We start from the raw sequence: 15,875 nt of genomic DNA on the forward strand, positions 1-15,875 counted from the left end.
TCATTACTGTTACATTTCTCATAGTTGAGTAAATTTTTTTACTCACTTATTTACTAGGAAACAGCTCCCACTGGTCCAGTTACGAAGTGATTTTGAGTTGTACGGCAAAGAAAAGCGGGGGCTGGGCCAGGCTGTTCTGGGGGAGGGTGGCAGCGGCGCTGGGAGGGGAGCTAAGTAGGGGGCTGCAGCCACCCCAGAATTAACTGTAGCCTCCCCCACAGCACCGCTGCTGCCTGCCTCGAGTGCAGATCTGGGCTGTACACCCCCCCCATGACTTCCCGGGGTGCACGTCATGGGGAGAGTGGCCTCCCTCTCTTCGTGCCCCTCGGACAGGCTACTTGCGGCTCTGTCCCGTGCCGGGCCCCCCCCCCGCCCCGGCTGGGCAGTGTCTGCCCCTGCCCCAGCCCCAATCCCACTCTCTCTTTTACATCGGGGGCCTTAATCTTCCCTTCTCCCCACCCCCTCCCCCACATCAGACTTACCAGCCAAACACTGCTCCCCAAGCTGCTGGGCTTCCATATCAGCAAATGGACTGGTATCAACTGAAATGGCTCATTAAAAATCAGTCATTGGTACTGACCCAAAAAATCTCTATCGGTGTACCCCTAGCATTTTCCCCACATCTGTTTGAGTGGGTGCAATTTTGAGTTCACAAACAGTAGACAGCAGTCATGTTATTTTGAGATCTGACTGAATCCACTAGTAAGACCTGCACATACAAAACTGAACCCACACAAAGAAGAAAATAATCAGAATAAGGATGCTTTTGAAAAGAAATCGCCACACACTCGAATCTATTTTGATGGACTTTGTAGTTATACCAACATCCATAACATGGTAGAGACTGTCCAGATACATAAAAGTCCCAAAGAATCTGAATCATAAGGAAACAAACAAGGGTAGGAGACAATAGTAATCACTTTCCCTGGTTGCTTCTCTACGTGTCCTTTGCTATTTAGGCAGGCAAAATTCTTTGGGTAGATGTGATATCTTTTATTAGACTAACTAAATAGTTGGAAAAAAGTTCTTTGCAAGCTTTCGGGCACAAACATCCTTCGTCAGGCATAGGGAGACTTGTGAATACTTATGTCTTAAAGCTTGCAAAGAATTTTTTTCCAACTATTTAGTTCATTTAATAAAGATATTACATCTACTCAAAGAACTTTGCCTGCCTATGTCCTTAGACCAACATGGCTACAATCAATAATTCTCTGCTATTTAACTCATTTAATCATTTTCATATTGGATATGGAGTAGGGGTAGGAAATAGAAATCAGAAGCTTTATGGAGTTTTCCAGGGAAAGGAGCTTCAAAGAGCTTCAAGAAACCTAAGAAAATTGTGACTCCTAAACAGATTACTTCTGATAAATTTGGCCTGTACTATGGAAATACAACGTTTGTTCATATGGTCAGGACATGTCAGTAAGAGAAAACCCAGGCTGTTGTGGTACAAATTCATAGCTTTGAATCAGTTGGGTATTCTGCAAAGTTGCCTTTATCCTTCTGAAATGCAGCCTCTTTATTCCAATGTGGTTACTGTATCTCACAGTAATGAAAGCTATGCTAACCTGTGCTGAAAACATCTTAAGGCAAGAACATTTTTAGAAGAACAAACATCCTAGATTTTTCAGCTACCGTTCATATTTTCAGCTGATTAGCACAGAACTGCCTAACTCTATAAGACAAGGATTAGCTTTACCATGAATATTGGCTTACAAAGAGAACATCTGCTTTTTAAAATTAGACTTGCCTTAAGCAATGTGTCCTTTGTACTCTCTACAGTTACCTGACAGAGAGGGATGTTTGTGTTTGAGGAGATTCAAATGAGAAATTTTACCCTTGAGACAATAACTAGATCTGTGATTCTCAAACTTGGTAAGCTCAAGGCACCCCTCCTTACACTTGAGGCACCCCTCAGAAAATACCAGCTCTTAGTTTTCACACAGTTTGACTACAAAAAGAGAGGAATTCTTATGTTAAAAAACAAGAACTCAGAAAGACCACAGCAGTGCAGAATGTTTTTAACACTATGAATTCATATTTGAAACCTCTGGGTTTATCTTGCAAATCATGTTTACACACCTAATAGTGCTAACAGTGTAGCATTTGAGGACACCCCTCAAAGATCTCAAGGCACCCCAGGATGCTGCGACAACCTGGCTAAGAATCACTGAAGTAGATCAAACCATATTAACAAACCATTTCACTTCAATCCAGAGCCATTTCTCTGCCCGACAATATACTACAACAAAGGGAAACAAGACTCTCACTGAGAACAACACATTTCCTATTGCTTTGTCAGTTCATCCAGGGAGATTAATTTAGTTTGCAAAAATGAAATAAGACAAAAAACTTTATAGGGAAAGGTAACCAGGTACAGCTGTTACAGCTAAAACAATTCCTCAGACAGAAATTCAACAAGCCTTTCAGACATGGAAGTTATAGAACAGTAATAAAGTGCAGAAGCTGTAAGAGTACAGCTACATGTAATCAAAATAACAAAAGCAAACAGCACCAATTCTGGACACCACAAACCAATAATTTGAGCACAGCGTTCCATGGAAGTTTAATGCCACCCACCAGCAAAAGTTCATTATTATCTGTTACTTGTGCAAAGTTGTATCACGTGGAAGCCAGGGGACTCTATCTTGGAATATATTCAGACAAGTCCTATTAGCCAGCACCCGGGGCAAGAAAAATCTGGTCCTGAGAGGTGTTATTATTTATTGCCCACTGACCTGGATATAAAATCACTCCTGAGTGATTCTTCACATTCCACATGTTTTTGAAAAAACATAGCACGTTGCCTAAGGTTCAGCAGCAGAGGGTGGTATCTGTTCAGGTTTCCCAATTGTATTGGCAGTATTTTAGTCAAGAAAAAAAGACATATAAGGATAAGTTCCTTCCAAAATTATAATTGTAACCCCTCGCAAGAGGGAGTGTGGGTGTATGGCTGTTGCGACTCAGTTTCCCCAACAATATATCAGTTTAACAGGAGGGTACACACCAGAATATTTTATTCACTCTCCTAAGCATCAGACTAGCATTCTGCAATTCAGTCCACCAGCCCAGCACAGAAACCAGATAACACCATTAGTCCTCTTAACAGTGCAACTTAAAATCCCAACACCAAACAGTCTCCCAAGGACCCTTGGGGGTGATAAACTTCACTTTGTGCACAGCTAAGCTGCCCCAGGGGCACAAGAGCTTGCACTTCACAATACTACTGAAAGCACTAATTTCTGTAGCCTTCAGGTCCTGCTCTGTAGCAACAGTTAGTTTTTCTCTTTGCTGCGGTCTCCTCTGTGGGAAAGTCAATCCTTTCCCCAGCTGTAGTCAGACCAGGCTCTTCCACAATCTCCCTGAGACTTTGGAGCATGTGTTTGGAGTATAGCAGGGAATAAGGCCTCTCCCCTGCTCCAACCATGCTGGTTCTGGGCGAAATGGCCCTCACATTTGCAGCTTCTTTTCCATTTCCCCTCTTACTAGTCCTCAAAGCAGCCTTGGGGCTCTAGTTCACCCCACTGACCCATTTTTCATTTTTGCTGGCTTTTTATAGCCCTGCCTAATCCCTCTCCTGTTGACTGGTGACAACGTACTGCCAGGTCCCAAGGCAGGTTGCAGTTGTAGTTCAACTTAGCTCCCTGGATCTGGTTTTCCTGGGCCTGGAGTGGTCCCATACCTCTCTACTTAACCCTCTGCAACCCAGGGGCAGGAGCTATATAATTAGGGTGGCCACTGGCACATCTCCAGAATACAGGTTTCCCTCGATTTATGCGGGTATTTTATATGCACATTTGCTCTTATGCGATGAGCATATTTAGACCCATAATTCATTACATGCGAGGTAAATTCGCTCTTATGAAATCAGAATAGATGCTCCCTGCCGAAGCAGGTAAGTCTATGTGGGGAAGGGAAAGGGCTGTGGCCCCACTCAACCCAGCCCCGGCTGCAGTGGCCCCGGGAGCAGCCGGCATCAGCTGCCACCAGCCACTGGGCTTCACCGTGCTCTGCCCGTCCCCCCCACAGCTGGGCTCACCCCAGCTCCATGCCGTGGTGCAGGCAGCTGGTGTCAGCTGCTCCTAGGGTCACTCCAGCACAGGCGGGGGTGAGTGTAGACAAGTGGAGCCCTGGCTGGTGTGGGACACAGCACTCACCCCAGCCCCAACTGCAGTGGCCCTGGGAGCAGCCAACACCAGCTGCCTGCACCAGGGCACAGAACAGCCCTGGAGCAGAGATGAGTGGGGACAGGTGGAGCACGGTGCAGCCCAGCAGCTGGTGTCAGCTGCTCCTGGGGCTGCCGCAGCTGGGGCTGGGGCTGGGGGGAGCGCCGCTCTGTTCCCTCTACTTGCTGCCTTGTGCAGCCCTGGAAGCGGCACCCCTCCCCTGCCCCTTCCCCGGCCCCAGTCTCACTCCCTCCCTGCCATGGAAACCTTTCCCTATTTGTTACATTGTAAAGTGGGTTTGCTTTATGCGAATTCGATTAATGCACCATTCTCCAGGAACGCATGTACAGCATAACTCAAGGGAAACTTGTACAGGACATCCCCTTGGAGAGAGGCAGGACCCCTGCCTCCTTGCCCCATCAGCAGCAAGGGGGTGGAGCCATTGGGCCCCTAAGCCAATCAGAAGCAAGGGGCGGGGCCACAACAGAGCCTGACATCAAGCGGTGCTACTTCACGGTCAGGGCGGCTAGGATCTGGAACCAACTTTCAAGAGAAGTGGTGCTGGCTCCTACCCTGGGGGCCTTTAAAAGGAGGCTGAATGAACACCTTGCTGGGGTCGTTTGACCCCAGTACTCTTTCCTGTCATGGCAGGGGGTCAGACTTGATGATCTGCTCAGGTCCCTTCTGACTCTACCAACTATGAAACTATGACAAAAAGACTGCTATTTGGTCCATTAGCTCAAAGCTGATGAATGCAAAGCACCCTGTAAAATGGGGGAGAGGAAGTGCTAGGATCCACAGCAAGTTTGTGAGCCTTGCAGCTCAGCCAGCGGGGAGCCTTGCCTTGCTCCCCCTGCATCATGGTTTCACATATCCTACATCTCTGCTGTTCTCTGCAGACCGTCCAGCCTTGAGAGAACGTGGCACAGCAGGTATGAGGCTCGAGCACCCCTTCCCTCCATTGGGATCCTGTTCCACTGCAGTCAAGCTCTATGGTTGGGAGCCGGGGCGCTCACTGCACACGGACCTCAACTCCTCCTGCATCAGCCTTCAGCTGACACTGGGTAGGGACAGGCACCACGGAATCTGCCTTGGCCACATCCTGGTCAGAGCTGGGTTGAGTGGGGTCAATGGGCTTTGGATGTCTGTGGCAGTGCAGCCAGCTGCTCGACGGGACCTTCCTTTCCTTCCCCAAGAGACAGACAGGTTTGCCTGTCCCAGAGGAAAAATAATGAGCTGACCCAGCTGCTCAGGAGCCCAGAAGTCCCTCTCCCTAAAGCTCTACCTCTGCACATAGCAGGGATACCCTGGGCTGCTCTGTGGGTGCACAGATGGTGATAAAAGCCTCCCCTCAGTCCCACTGGCGTTCCAGCAGATACAAATGCAGTGCTCCACCTGCCTGTTCTCAAAGCCCTTACTTTGTGCTGAGGCAGCATAGGTGTGTGCAGACCAAGCATCCAGCTCTGGTAGCTCAGCCACCCCTGGGGCCCAGGCCGACCCATACAAACTCAGCTCAGGGTCAGGGAGCTCAGGCATGCAACAGCGCCTTGGCCCTCACTGTGTCTACACATGCGCTGCAGCCACAGCTCCTCGCACAGGCGCAAAGCGACCAGCCTCTGGGATCCACCTCCCTGGCTGGGAACCCTGCTCCTCCTGGCTGTGCACTGCCCTACCTTTAGGCACAGCCACCAGCATGGTGAGGACAAGTGATTGACATACATTTCCACCAATGAACTGAAAAACAGGACTTTCTGCAGCCCACTTCTCATTCAGGAACAGATGAGGGACAAAGGGTTTGAAAACAGGATAGTCTGGTATAGAACAGAACCAATGGCCACCCTATATATAATACATTAAAGCAAACAGGTCCCGGTGAGCAGCTTGACATCTCCTCCCACACTTTATTTGGAAATACCACTAAAGTGCAGAAAAAAAGTCTTCCAGGCTGCCACTCTGCTATGTTTCTCCTCTGACACCAGTAAACCGATCTAAACAAGTATGCAAGTGCATACCTGGCTCAATCATACCTGTGCATTCCCTAAAGTGAATGTACAGGATTGAAAGTAGTATCAAGATAAAAGGACACTTAATATTTATGTTCTGCTCAGATGCACTGCTTGTTAAGCAGCAGTGGAGTGGTTTATTCCTGAACTGCAAAGCAACAGAGCAAAGGGGAGTCCTTTCCTTTGTCTTGATTTCAAGCCAGTTGTTGGATACTGAAAAGATGGTAGCTCATAAACAGCTCTCTCAATCCTTCTGTATTTCTATTTCAACTTTAGCCACATTGCTTACTACAATAATACCATATTTACTTGAATACAAGACAACTTTGATTATATTGGGATCCTATAACCCCAGCTTTGGGATCCTATAACCCCCAGCTGACTTCCTGCCCTTTGGGCAGGGGGCTGGACTTGATGATCTCCCGAGGTCCCTTCCAGACCTGATGTCTATGAAATCTATATTATAAATTTGTTGTACTTTTCCAGGTACAGAATCTAATTATTAGAGGTTTGCTTTGAATTTGTCCCCCTTCCACTGCTACAGCAGGGAAAATAAATCTGGGGGGTCAGGTAGCCACCTTGTCCTCTGCCCCCCAACTTCTTTCCCCTACAGCCCCTTCTCCCTTTCCTTACCATCAGACCCTGCTCTCCCTGAGCACATAGAAGTGACAAGCAAATCTGAAAACACTAACCTAGAAATAAATATACCTGTAGGAACTTGCACATATTGGAAATTACTACAGGTACCCATAGACTTAGTTCGTCCAGAATTGATGTAGTTTACCTCTTTCAAAACTGCTGCAAGTTTTAGCACAGGTACCCCATAAACAAACTTTGAAGCAGCACTTTCATGCCTACAGACTACGCATGACATTAGTCCAAAGCCAAAAGGCTCATGATTTAATATGTAGTTGATAAGGCTGGGCCTTAGCAGAGACAACAGTTTCAAGCCATGGTGACCCCACAGCTCAGCACTGCTCAGCATGTACATATACTCCAGATAGGCCCCACAAATAATCCATGTACTAATTATCCCCCCATTCTTAACTGGTGTTCTTGTCACAAGTCTAAGGATCATCCAAAAATGTATATGTAGATGAGGCACAGGGCAACCTAGCCTGGCCCCATTTCTGGAGGGGTAGAGGCCACACTAATGATGTGTGACAGGCTAAGAGAGGGGACAATAGAGGGATTCTGTCCTTCTTTGGGCCCTGCTTGGTGATGTTTGCCAGACATTTAAGGCTGGTTAAAAACAGGACTCACTGGAAATGGGAAAGAAAAGTGCAGTTCAACTGTGGGAGTGAAGAGGAAGTCAAAATATATTCAATGTAGTAGCTCACTATAACCTGAAACAGAGTCAGCACTGATGGGACTAAGTGCAATGGGCACTAGCATGGGTCTTACTCAGATGGGCTGTACTAACCTAGCCTTGCTTTGGCACTCTGGGAAACAATTGCCTGTTTTGGTTTTGGCGGGGCTTTTTGTAGGGTATTTTTTTAAGGGCCACACAAAAAAAGAAGTTTCTATCAGTATGCTTGGCCCACCTAAGCTATAGGTTTTATAGTCATGCTCAGTGCTGGCTGCATTTAATCAACTTAAGAATTGGTTTCCATTACTGAGCACATGTTGCTTTTGGCAGCAGTTTAATGACAAAGTATTTAGTGAGGCTTCCTTATATGCAAATGTAAGGCTTCCCCCCCCCCTTTTGTTGCTTGGAGGAAAAAATCTTGTTTTAGATTTGAATAAATGCAGTACTACATTAATTTTCACATGGAACATACACCTCCATATATTACAAATATTTTAGGCTGTTTGGAGTGGAGCTGTAAAATTAAGAGAGACAAGTGACTTTGACAAGTAACTCAATAGTGAAAATATGTCCTTCCCTCCATTCTAGTTGTGGTCAAATACGAGAGTGATGCACATGGTATCAGAATCTAAACAGAACACAAGACTACTAGAACAACATTACTGAACAGGGGAAAAAACCAGTTGGTAGATGACCTCGCCATTACACTGAGGCTCTCCTCACTTTTAAGAGAGACACTGAAATTAGCATTTTAGTTTTTGTGGTTTTGAATAGAGACTGTTCCAAAAAAACATTTTTCCATGCAACCAACAGAATGGCATGTTTCCACTGGACACCTGAGTATCTTTATACTCCACAACAGCCAGGTGTAAATATCTAGAACACTGATTCTCAATTAGGATACCGCAAGATCCTTTTAAGGCTGCTGAGTACTCAATATTAGTACTCTTAGGTGTGCACTGATTCACTAAATAAATACAGAGCCTTCAAACAAGAAATCACAGTGTCCACAACATTGAGATCTCCTGTGAATTTTCTGAGTTCTTTGCAACAGAAGATTGCTCTATTTCCCTTTTTGACTATGAAGAAGAAAAAGCTAAGAGCTGGCATTTTCTGGAGGAGGGTTTCTAGTCCGAAAAGGCTGAGAATCACTGAACTAGAAGTAAACGTCAAACTCCAGTCTATCTGCATTTAAGACGGTGAAGATGATATATATGTTGCTCTACAACATTAAACACATTTCTAAAGGCTATAACAAAAAAGGAATGATATGAATGGGCTATTTAAGACTGTGGGGAATATCTACCTGGCAGATACTCTTTGTAGCCTGTGGTTTAAACACAAACAAATCCTGCAGAATATATGGATAGTTAGGATATGTGTTGCTGGTCCTTAATTTATAACACTTACATGGCTGTGGCTTGTTATATTATGCTAACATGGGTTATCTATAAATATGCATATATAAAATGAATCCAGCCAAATAAGCAGCAAAACACAGCTAACATTCTTTTTAGCCTGGCACAGAGCTAACCTTGAGGCAAAGGGTGTCCTAATTTCCTGGTATGCTGCCAAGATCCCAGCACTGAGAAGAACAGTAAACAAGATTAGCACAATGTCAAATGAAAAAAATACATTCATAAGGAGATAAGAGATGCACAATGCATTTCAGTGTCACCAACCCAAAAAAGCAACAGAATTCTTAGCAAGATGGTATGATTCTTAACGGTTCAATAAACTTATTAATTAATATTGTCCAATTCATTACCCAAGTTTGATTTATATGATACTTATTATTGAAGATGAAATGTACTTACAGCACCACTGAATAAAACAGTTCAGGAATTTAACAGCCACTTAAAACATCATATTGCTTTTCTCATTTCATATCTTTTTCAAAGGACTTGTAATGTAGTTACGACAAGATACCTCAGTGAAAATAATGAATGTAGTTGCTGCAGGAGATGGGATTCCACTCCCCTCTCAAGATATATTTGATTATGAAAGTATAAAACGTGAGTTATTAATCTGGTGCAACTGTTTTGGTTTGTCTGCACCTAACCTGAAGTAAGAGTAAAATTACATGCAAATGAAACAGAAATAATGTTATTGCTGGTTTAGCTTTGTGTATTCTGAGCTAGGAGTGGACAGACAAAAGTTACTCCAGACTGAGTTGCACCAGGGTAAGTTCCTCCTCTCCTCACTACAGCTGGACAAGTTTTTCATCTGGTTGGTGAAAACCTGCAGGTTTTTACCCATCATAGGAGATGGGGGTAAGAAGTCTGTATAAATTTATACCTTCCCAGGCTAGTCCCCCTCCTCAGGGAATGGCATCAAGCTTGTTTTGTAGCTGCTCACAGCTTTCCCAAGTGCAAGCAGGTAAAATTGACCTGATTCTTGATGTTTTCAATGCTGCCCAAAGAACTTGAAATAGCAGTACAAAGATTTACCAAGACTGGTCAAATTTTATGATATTGCAAGTTAGAGTAAGTACACACAAATCCGGAGGCAAGAATTCTTGGTGGTAATATCTTTTATTAGACCAACTGCATGATTGGGATAGGCATAGGCAAGCTTTTGGGCATCACATTACCCTGCCTCAGGCTTCTGGGAGAGAAGCAGACATGGGAAAGTAAGCACCAGACAGAACAAAAACATATGGAAAACTCCAGACGTAAATAATATAGGATATAAGAAAAATTGCCAGGTAGCCAACAGGCAGAAGAGATGCAGTAAAAACCCAATGAAGGAACTCAAGAACAATCTTGTTCTTCCAGCTGCTACTTAGCTCTGCTGTGTCTGCTTGTTTCCCAGGGGCCTGAGGAAGGATACTGTGATACCTGAAAGCTTGCCAGTGTCTCCCAGTGGTTCTCAACCTTTTAGACTTGAGGCACCCCTGCATAGACTTGAGGCATCCCTCGGAGGATGCCAGCTCTTAGTTTTTCCTTTTTTTTCTAGAGGAAGACAATAGAGCAGTTTTTCTGCTGCTAAAAACTCAGAAAAACCACAAGTATAGATTCCTATTTGAAATCTCTGGGCTTCATTTTTCCACACAAACAGTGGGAAAACTTGCCCTTCAGTAGCCTTGCAAGGGGGGAATTCCATTGGAAAATTTCTGCAAAGAGCCTTTGCCTCCCTTTCTGCACTTTAGATCCACTTCATTTAACTCCTTTCCTCCAGCATACATGGGGCATGAATAAGGAGACAAAGTTCTTTGGGGAAATCTAGTATCTTTTATTAGACCAAGTGAAATAGTTGGAAAAATTCAGATGCTTCCTCAGCCTGAAGAAGAGTGTTTGCACCCAAAAGCTTGCAAAAAAGAATTTTTCCAACTATTTTAGTAGTACCAGTAATAAAATATATTGGATTTACCCAAGGAACCTTGTCTGTCTATGTCCTTAGACCAACATGGCTACAACCAATACCCCTGAAGCATGAATAAGGATGCACTTAAACCTATGCTACACATAGCAGTTAGGAGCGACATAGGAAGAAACAAAGAGACAGGTATACTTGTTCCTGCTCTGAATAACAACATAATCAAGAGCAAAGCAGTGTATGCCAAGGGCAAATTTCTGCCCTAAAAGCAATCCCTGCATTTTGACATTTCAGGATTTTTCCACATGGACAGACAGGCTGAGAAACAGCTACGCCAGTTTTTTCACAGCAAATCTCTGAGCTGCCAAATGAAACTGGGTGCTGCACAGGAGGCAGAATGGGAACCCAGCCAAAATTCTAGTGAGGCTGAATGCCAGGCTAGTGAACTCAGAAAAGAAAGAAAACCGCTAAGACTTAGTGTCAGGTGAAACTAGTGTTGGCTCTGGAATGACAACTGTCTCTAGATATCAAAGCTCACTCTACTTACTTGCACAACACCAGAAAAAGCTAGGTACCAAACAATATCCATTACTTTCTTTTTCTACTGTATTTCCAACATTTTTGCCATTTGCACAACAAAATGTTTTGTGATATTGCAACCCCTGCCAAGGAATATGGAGCATATGCCAGAGATGTCAGTATTGATTATCACATTTGGGACCAGGAAGGAATTTTACCCCGTGGTCAGACTGGTATGGACTGTAGGGGAGTTGCCTTACTATGCAGCAGGGGGTGTGGATCTTCCTTGGCTCTCTCAAGTGTACTTTACAGCAGCAGGGCATTGGCCACTGTTGTCCCCCTGCTTTACCTGTAGCAGGTTAGATTGCTAAACTTTGTAGTTGCATGATAGGGTCACCTGTGCAGTTTTAGTAATAGGTTAGGCAAGGACTTCCTTGGGATGTTTTGGATAGGGATGATCTTGCCTTGAGCAAGGGGTTAGACAAAATGACCTCCTGATATCTATAACTGTCATGACAGTTTTTACAGTCACAGGAGGGTTGTGAAAGGTATGCATTCTTGCCCTGCATACTACATTTTATGTGACCTTTGAACAAGCTTCATGCTATTCATGACTGTTGGTGAAACAACCAAAAAAAATCATGTCTGGTTTACTTGCACAGATGCCTACTCTGTCCACAGCTAATAGTAAACCTGGAACACATTATCATGCCGATGCACTGGAAAGACAGCATATACCTTCAAACAAACAGTATATCTGCACATACAGGACGCATCTACACAAGACATTTACTGCAGGGTTGCCTAATCAGCTCTGTAGTAAACATCTTGGCATTTATACATGTGGTCCTACTAGGCCACAGGAACTAATAAACTCCACAGCAGGTTAGTACTTGCATACAAGCACTGTCCTCCTACACAGTTTTTTTGTGCGCAGCAATGCAAGTGTAGAGGCTGACCCAGCTGGCTGGCAGCTAACCCTGCACTGAAGCACCGTCACGCCCTAGTCAGCCCCTCCATAGTGCATTGAGCCAGGTCAGAGAAGCCCCAGACTGGTAGGCTGACCTCCCCAGGTCCCCTGCCAGCCAGGGCTACTCTGACCTGGCTCAACATGCTGTGGTCCTGGGTGCCAGTTTATTGCTGAGCATTAATAAGCACATGCAGCTATACCTACAGAGTACTTACCAGATTCTAATCCACCACAGTTGTAAGGATATTGCACAGAAAGGCACAGCTGCAAACCAATCTGGGTCTTCCCAGCAGAGCTCTCACCAGCCAGCTCTGTAATTCCCACCAGAGGAATGCCACCTCTTAATAAGTCATCTAGTACTGGGCACCCCAGGCTCAGTTTCTGGTGTTGGAAGGCGTGATGATCTTTGTCTTGGTAGAGCTGAAGTGCTGGACAATATTAAAAAAAAAAAAGAAAGAGAGAGAGAAGAGTTCCACTTAGCATTTTCCTAATGAAAGATAATAGAACAGAGCTGCCATATTCAAGTTAGCTCTGAGTGACACTTTTTTTAAAGAAGTCTGATTTTCTGATTCAACCAGTCTCCCTCACATACCACCATCCAATAATCATCTACACCAAGGAATCTGCTTGTGAATGGACACAGCTCATATTTACTACCTCCTTGCACATGAACTTTCTTCCTTTTATCAACATTTTGTGTAGGGGACAGTTAAAAGCAAGGGAAGACTTGTCTGCATGGCTCCAACTGCATAATTATAACTAGGAAATGGAAGGGAGCTGCAGGCCAGGAATCTGTGTGAAGCCAGAGAAGGCTTCTGGCCAAGTCCCAGAGATCCATGCAGGAAAGCATAGGCTCTGGGAGTACTCCCAAACTACTGCACTTAATGAGTCTGGTAGGCAGCTGGGATGTTTACCCCTGAATCCCCCTGCAGTAATTTAGTTGAAACTCTCTGGAGAGAGAGAGAGAGAGAGAGAAATGGGGGAACCTTTCAGAGTTCACCCTTTGAGCAAGTTTTTTCCAAGTAGAGGAATACTTTCATCCTCTATGTGGGCCTGATTCTGAAAACCAACTGCTAGCCATTACCATTTATATTCAGCATTGTAAATGGCGCAACTTTGTTTTCTGGACTGTATTTACCAGCATTTGTTATCTGTAGTCCCCACTTGGCTCCTTCTTTGCTAGGCATGCACAACAAAGATTTCCCAAAAGCACTGACTTAAGAAATAATTTTTCAATAAATTGTTAATGGCTAGGCATTAAAATACTTGGTGCCTTACCTTACCAACAGCAGATCTCTGATCAATATATAGAAACCTCTTACCATAAGTCAGAATTCTATTTAAATTAAATCCTTTGTTTTAAATGACAATATTACCTGTAAGCATACAATTTTTCCTCACTGCATGAGAGACTGTTTTCAGTAAGCACTGTACATCCATTCTGGATAATTTTGTCAGTCTTTGCAAATCCGCTCCAGAAAGATTCAAAACCTCTTTTATTGATTTTATGTTAGCTGAAATTAGAGAAAGTCTTATATAAATGCTTTCAGATTGACTGAGGGGCAAGGATTTCTTAGGGTGATATCTCTTATTGGAACAACTATGTCTGTCATCCTGTTCCTAAAAAAAATAATTTTTACTTCCTGGTGTTCAAGTATTGGTAAAAAAAAATGAATAACCATTCTTTTCTGAATTATAATTATTAGTTATTTTGAGTGGAAGGACAAGCACAGGTTTTTATAGGAGAATTTTTGAGTTTCTGGATGGCTTTAAGACACATCAGCTGGAAACAGTATCTAGGAAAAGGAACCAATGTTCTGGTGCCTTGAAGTGGAGCTACTGTGCAATACTGTCCTTTACTTTCTAATGTCTTCTTGATCAAGGCAACAACAGGTACTACATGTGCACTGCGAATAAGAAAGGAGTATTCTGAGTCTTCAGATTTCCAAAGTCTTCAAGAGAAGCCAAGAGACTGCACATGACGTGCTCTGAACCTAACAGCAATATGCATTTTGAGTTTATCAAAATCTTACAGGCGTGGCCCACCAAATATTTATTAAATTTCCATATTTCTACATACATGTGCAGGTAAATACTAGAATGATAAATACAACAGGAGGGCAAAGACAGAGAGATTGTTACCTTTCTTAACAGCAGCAATAACTTTTGGGTTCATGTCAAACTGGTCCCAGTCCATTTCTTGATATGGTACTGTAATGAGCCAAAAGATTTGCTGTCAGTTAAAGTATTATTAAATTTACATAAAATATAGAATATTAAATATGATTTATTTTATGTAAGCAACTTTGTGGGGAAAGTCTATTCATTCCTAACAATATATTAATCCATAATTTTAGAAAGACAGCACTAGTCTACGGGCAACTGTTTTTCTCTTACAGACCTTCTGAGGTGTCTAGTACCACTGATGTAATTCAGGGTTGGGAATGACTTCTGTTTTCAGTTGCTTGTAGATCTGCTATAGGCCAGTTGCTTTGGGCTGTCTTGGCAAACATTTTCTTGCCCTACAGAGAAATATTGATAGTTACGAATTATTTGTTACTCAGGTTGAATGATGTACCAAAACATTTGCCAATTAATAGCTTACAACAGGGCTGTCCAACTGGTAACTTGCATGGCCTGAAGGGCTATACTGTAGTAACTCCCAATTCCCTCCCAGGTGTCACTCCCGTTACTCCAGCTGCCTACTGCTGTTCCTGGAGCCTCAGCTCTTGCACATCCTGTCTCAGCTCTTGGAGAAGATGTGTGAGGAGCCCAAGGCCCTGGATCCAGGCAGTCCTGCGAGGCCAGGAGGGACACAGAAAGGCACAGGACGTGTACACTTCCTGAAATGCCCCACCGCGGACGTGGACAAAAACACCCTTAAAGCACCAGTTTGAGCACAAGAACCTGTCCGCACGCCGGGCCTCAACAGGGACTCCGGCCCAGAGCTCTGGTGACCAACTTCGCTCCTGGGGGTTGCTGCTCTTTTGCTTTAATTTTCCCCTCTTCCTCGCCCGCTTCTCTTCCGCTTTCCAGTTCCTCCCATGCTGCTTTCTGCACTCTCCCTGCACCAGCTCGGGCTCAAGAAAGCTGTTGCTCTGCTTCTCTCCAGCCACCTGACTTCGCTAGCCTGCAAGGCGCACCTCTGCCCTGCCTTCACACTACGGGACCCCGCCACGTCCCCTAGCCTCTCTGACGAGACACGGCGCGAGACCAACGCCTCTCCCCCGGCTGCCAGGCACCCCCAATATGAGCCAATCAGAGAGCGACTTGCAGGAGACGTCATCGGGCGAGGGCCAATCGGAGCACCTAGGGTGAGTCCTACCAGCGCGCCGGCCAATCGGAGAACATCGCGGCAGAGCAGGCGAGGAGCCCAGCGCGGAAAGGAGGGGGTCCCCGCGGCCCCGTCAGCCGTCAATCGAAAGGCACTCAGAAAGCCCTGTGGAGCATCCTCCAATCAGAGCGGGGGGCAGTCTCTGCCACAGTGCCGGCCAATCAGAGTGCTCCGAGCAGGGGACAGGATCAGAAACCAACCAATGGGTGTGGGCTATGGGCGCTCCGGTTCGCTGATTGGTTACAATATGCACTGG

The 15,875-nt window shown here is 44.7% G+C and overlaps 1 protein-coding gene across 6 annotated transcripts in view; it reads right to left on the reverse strand.

Annotated features, from left to right (window-relative positions):
• Positions 1-15,747, reverse strand: part of XRCC3 (X-ray repair cross complementing 3) — a 28,245-nt gene extending 12,498 nt beyond the window's left edge. The window contains exons 1-5 of one of the 6 annotated variants that reach the window (XM_090034118.1): positions 15,611-15,747; positions 14,687-14,807; positions 14,428-14,496; positions 13,662-13,799; positions 12,501-12,713 (exon numbers count right to left, since the gene is read on the reverse strand). In XM_090034118.1, coding sequence (XP_089890244.1) covers positions 12,501-12,713; positions 13,662-13,799; positions 14,428-14,482 — 406 coding nt within the window. In that variant the 5' untranslated portion in view covers positions 14,483-14,496; positions 14,687-14,807; positions 15,611-15,747. Of the gene's footprint in view, positions 1-12,500; positions 12,714-13,661; positions 13,800-14,427; positions 14,497-14,686; positions 14,808-14,890; positions 15,521-15,559; positions 15,585-15,610 lie in introns of those variants that run through there. The other 5 variants (XM_090034119.1, XM_090034115.1, XM_090034117.1 and 2 more) reach the window with 5 other exon arrangements.
• Between the last annotated feature and the right edge of the window lie 128 nt (positions 15,748-15,875).

The sequence above is a fragment of the Crocodylus siamensis genome, chromosome 2, assembly GCF_052110815.1.
Source record: "Crocodylus siamensis isolate JL-2025a chromosome 2, ASM5211081v1, whole genome shotgun sequence".
Taxonomy (NCBI): domain Eukaryota; kingdom Metazoa; phylum Chordata; order Crocodylia; family Crocodylidae; genus Crocodylus; species Crocodylus siamensis.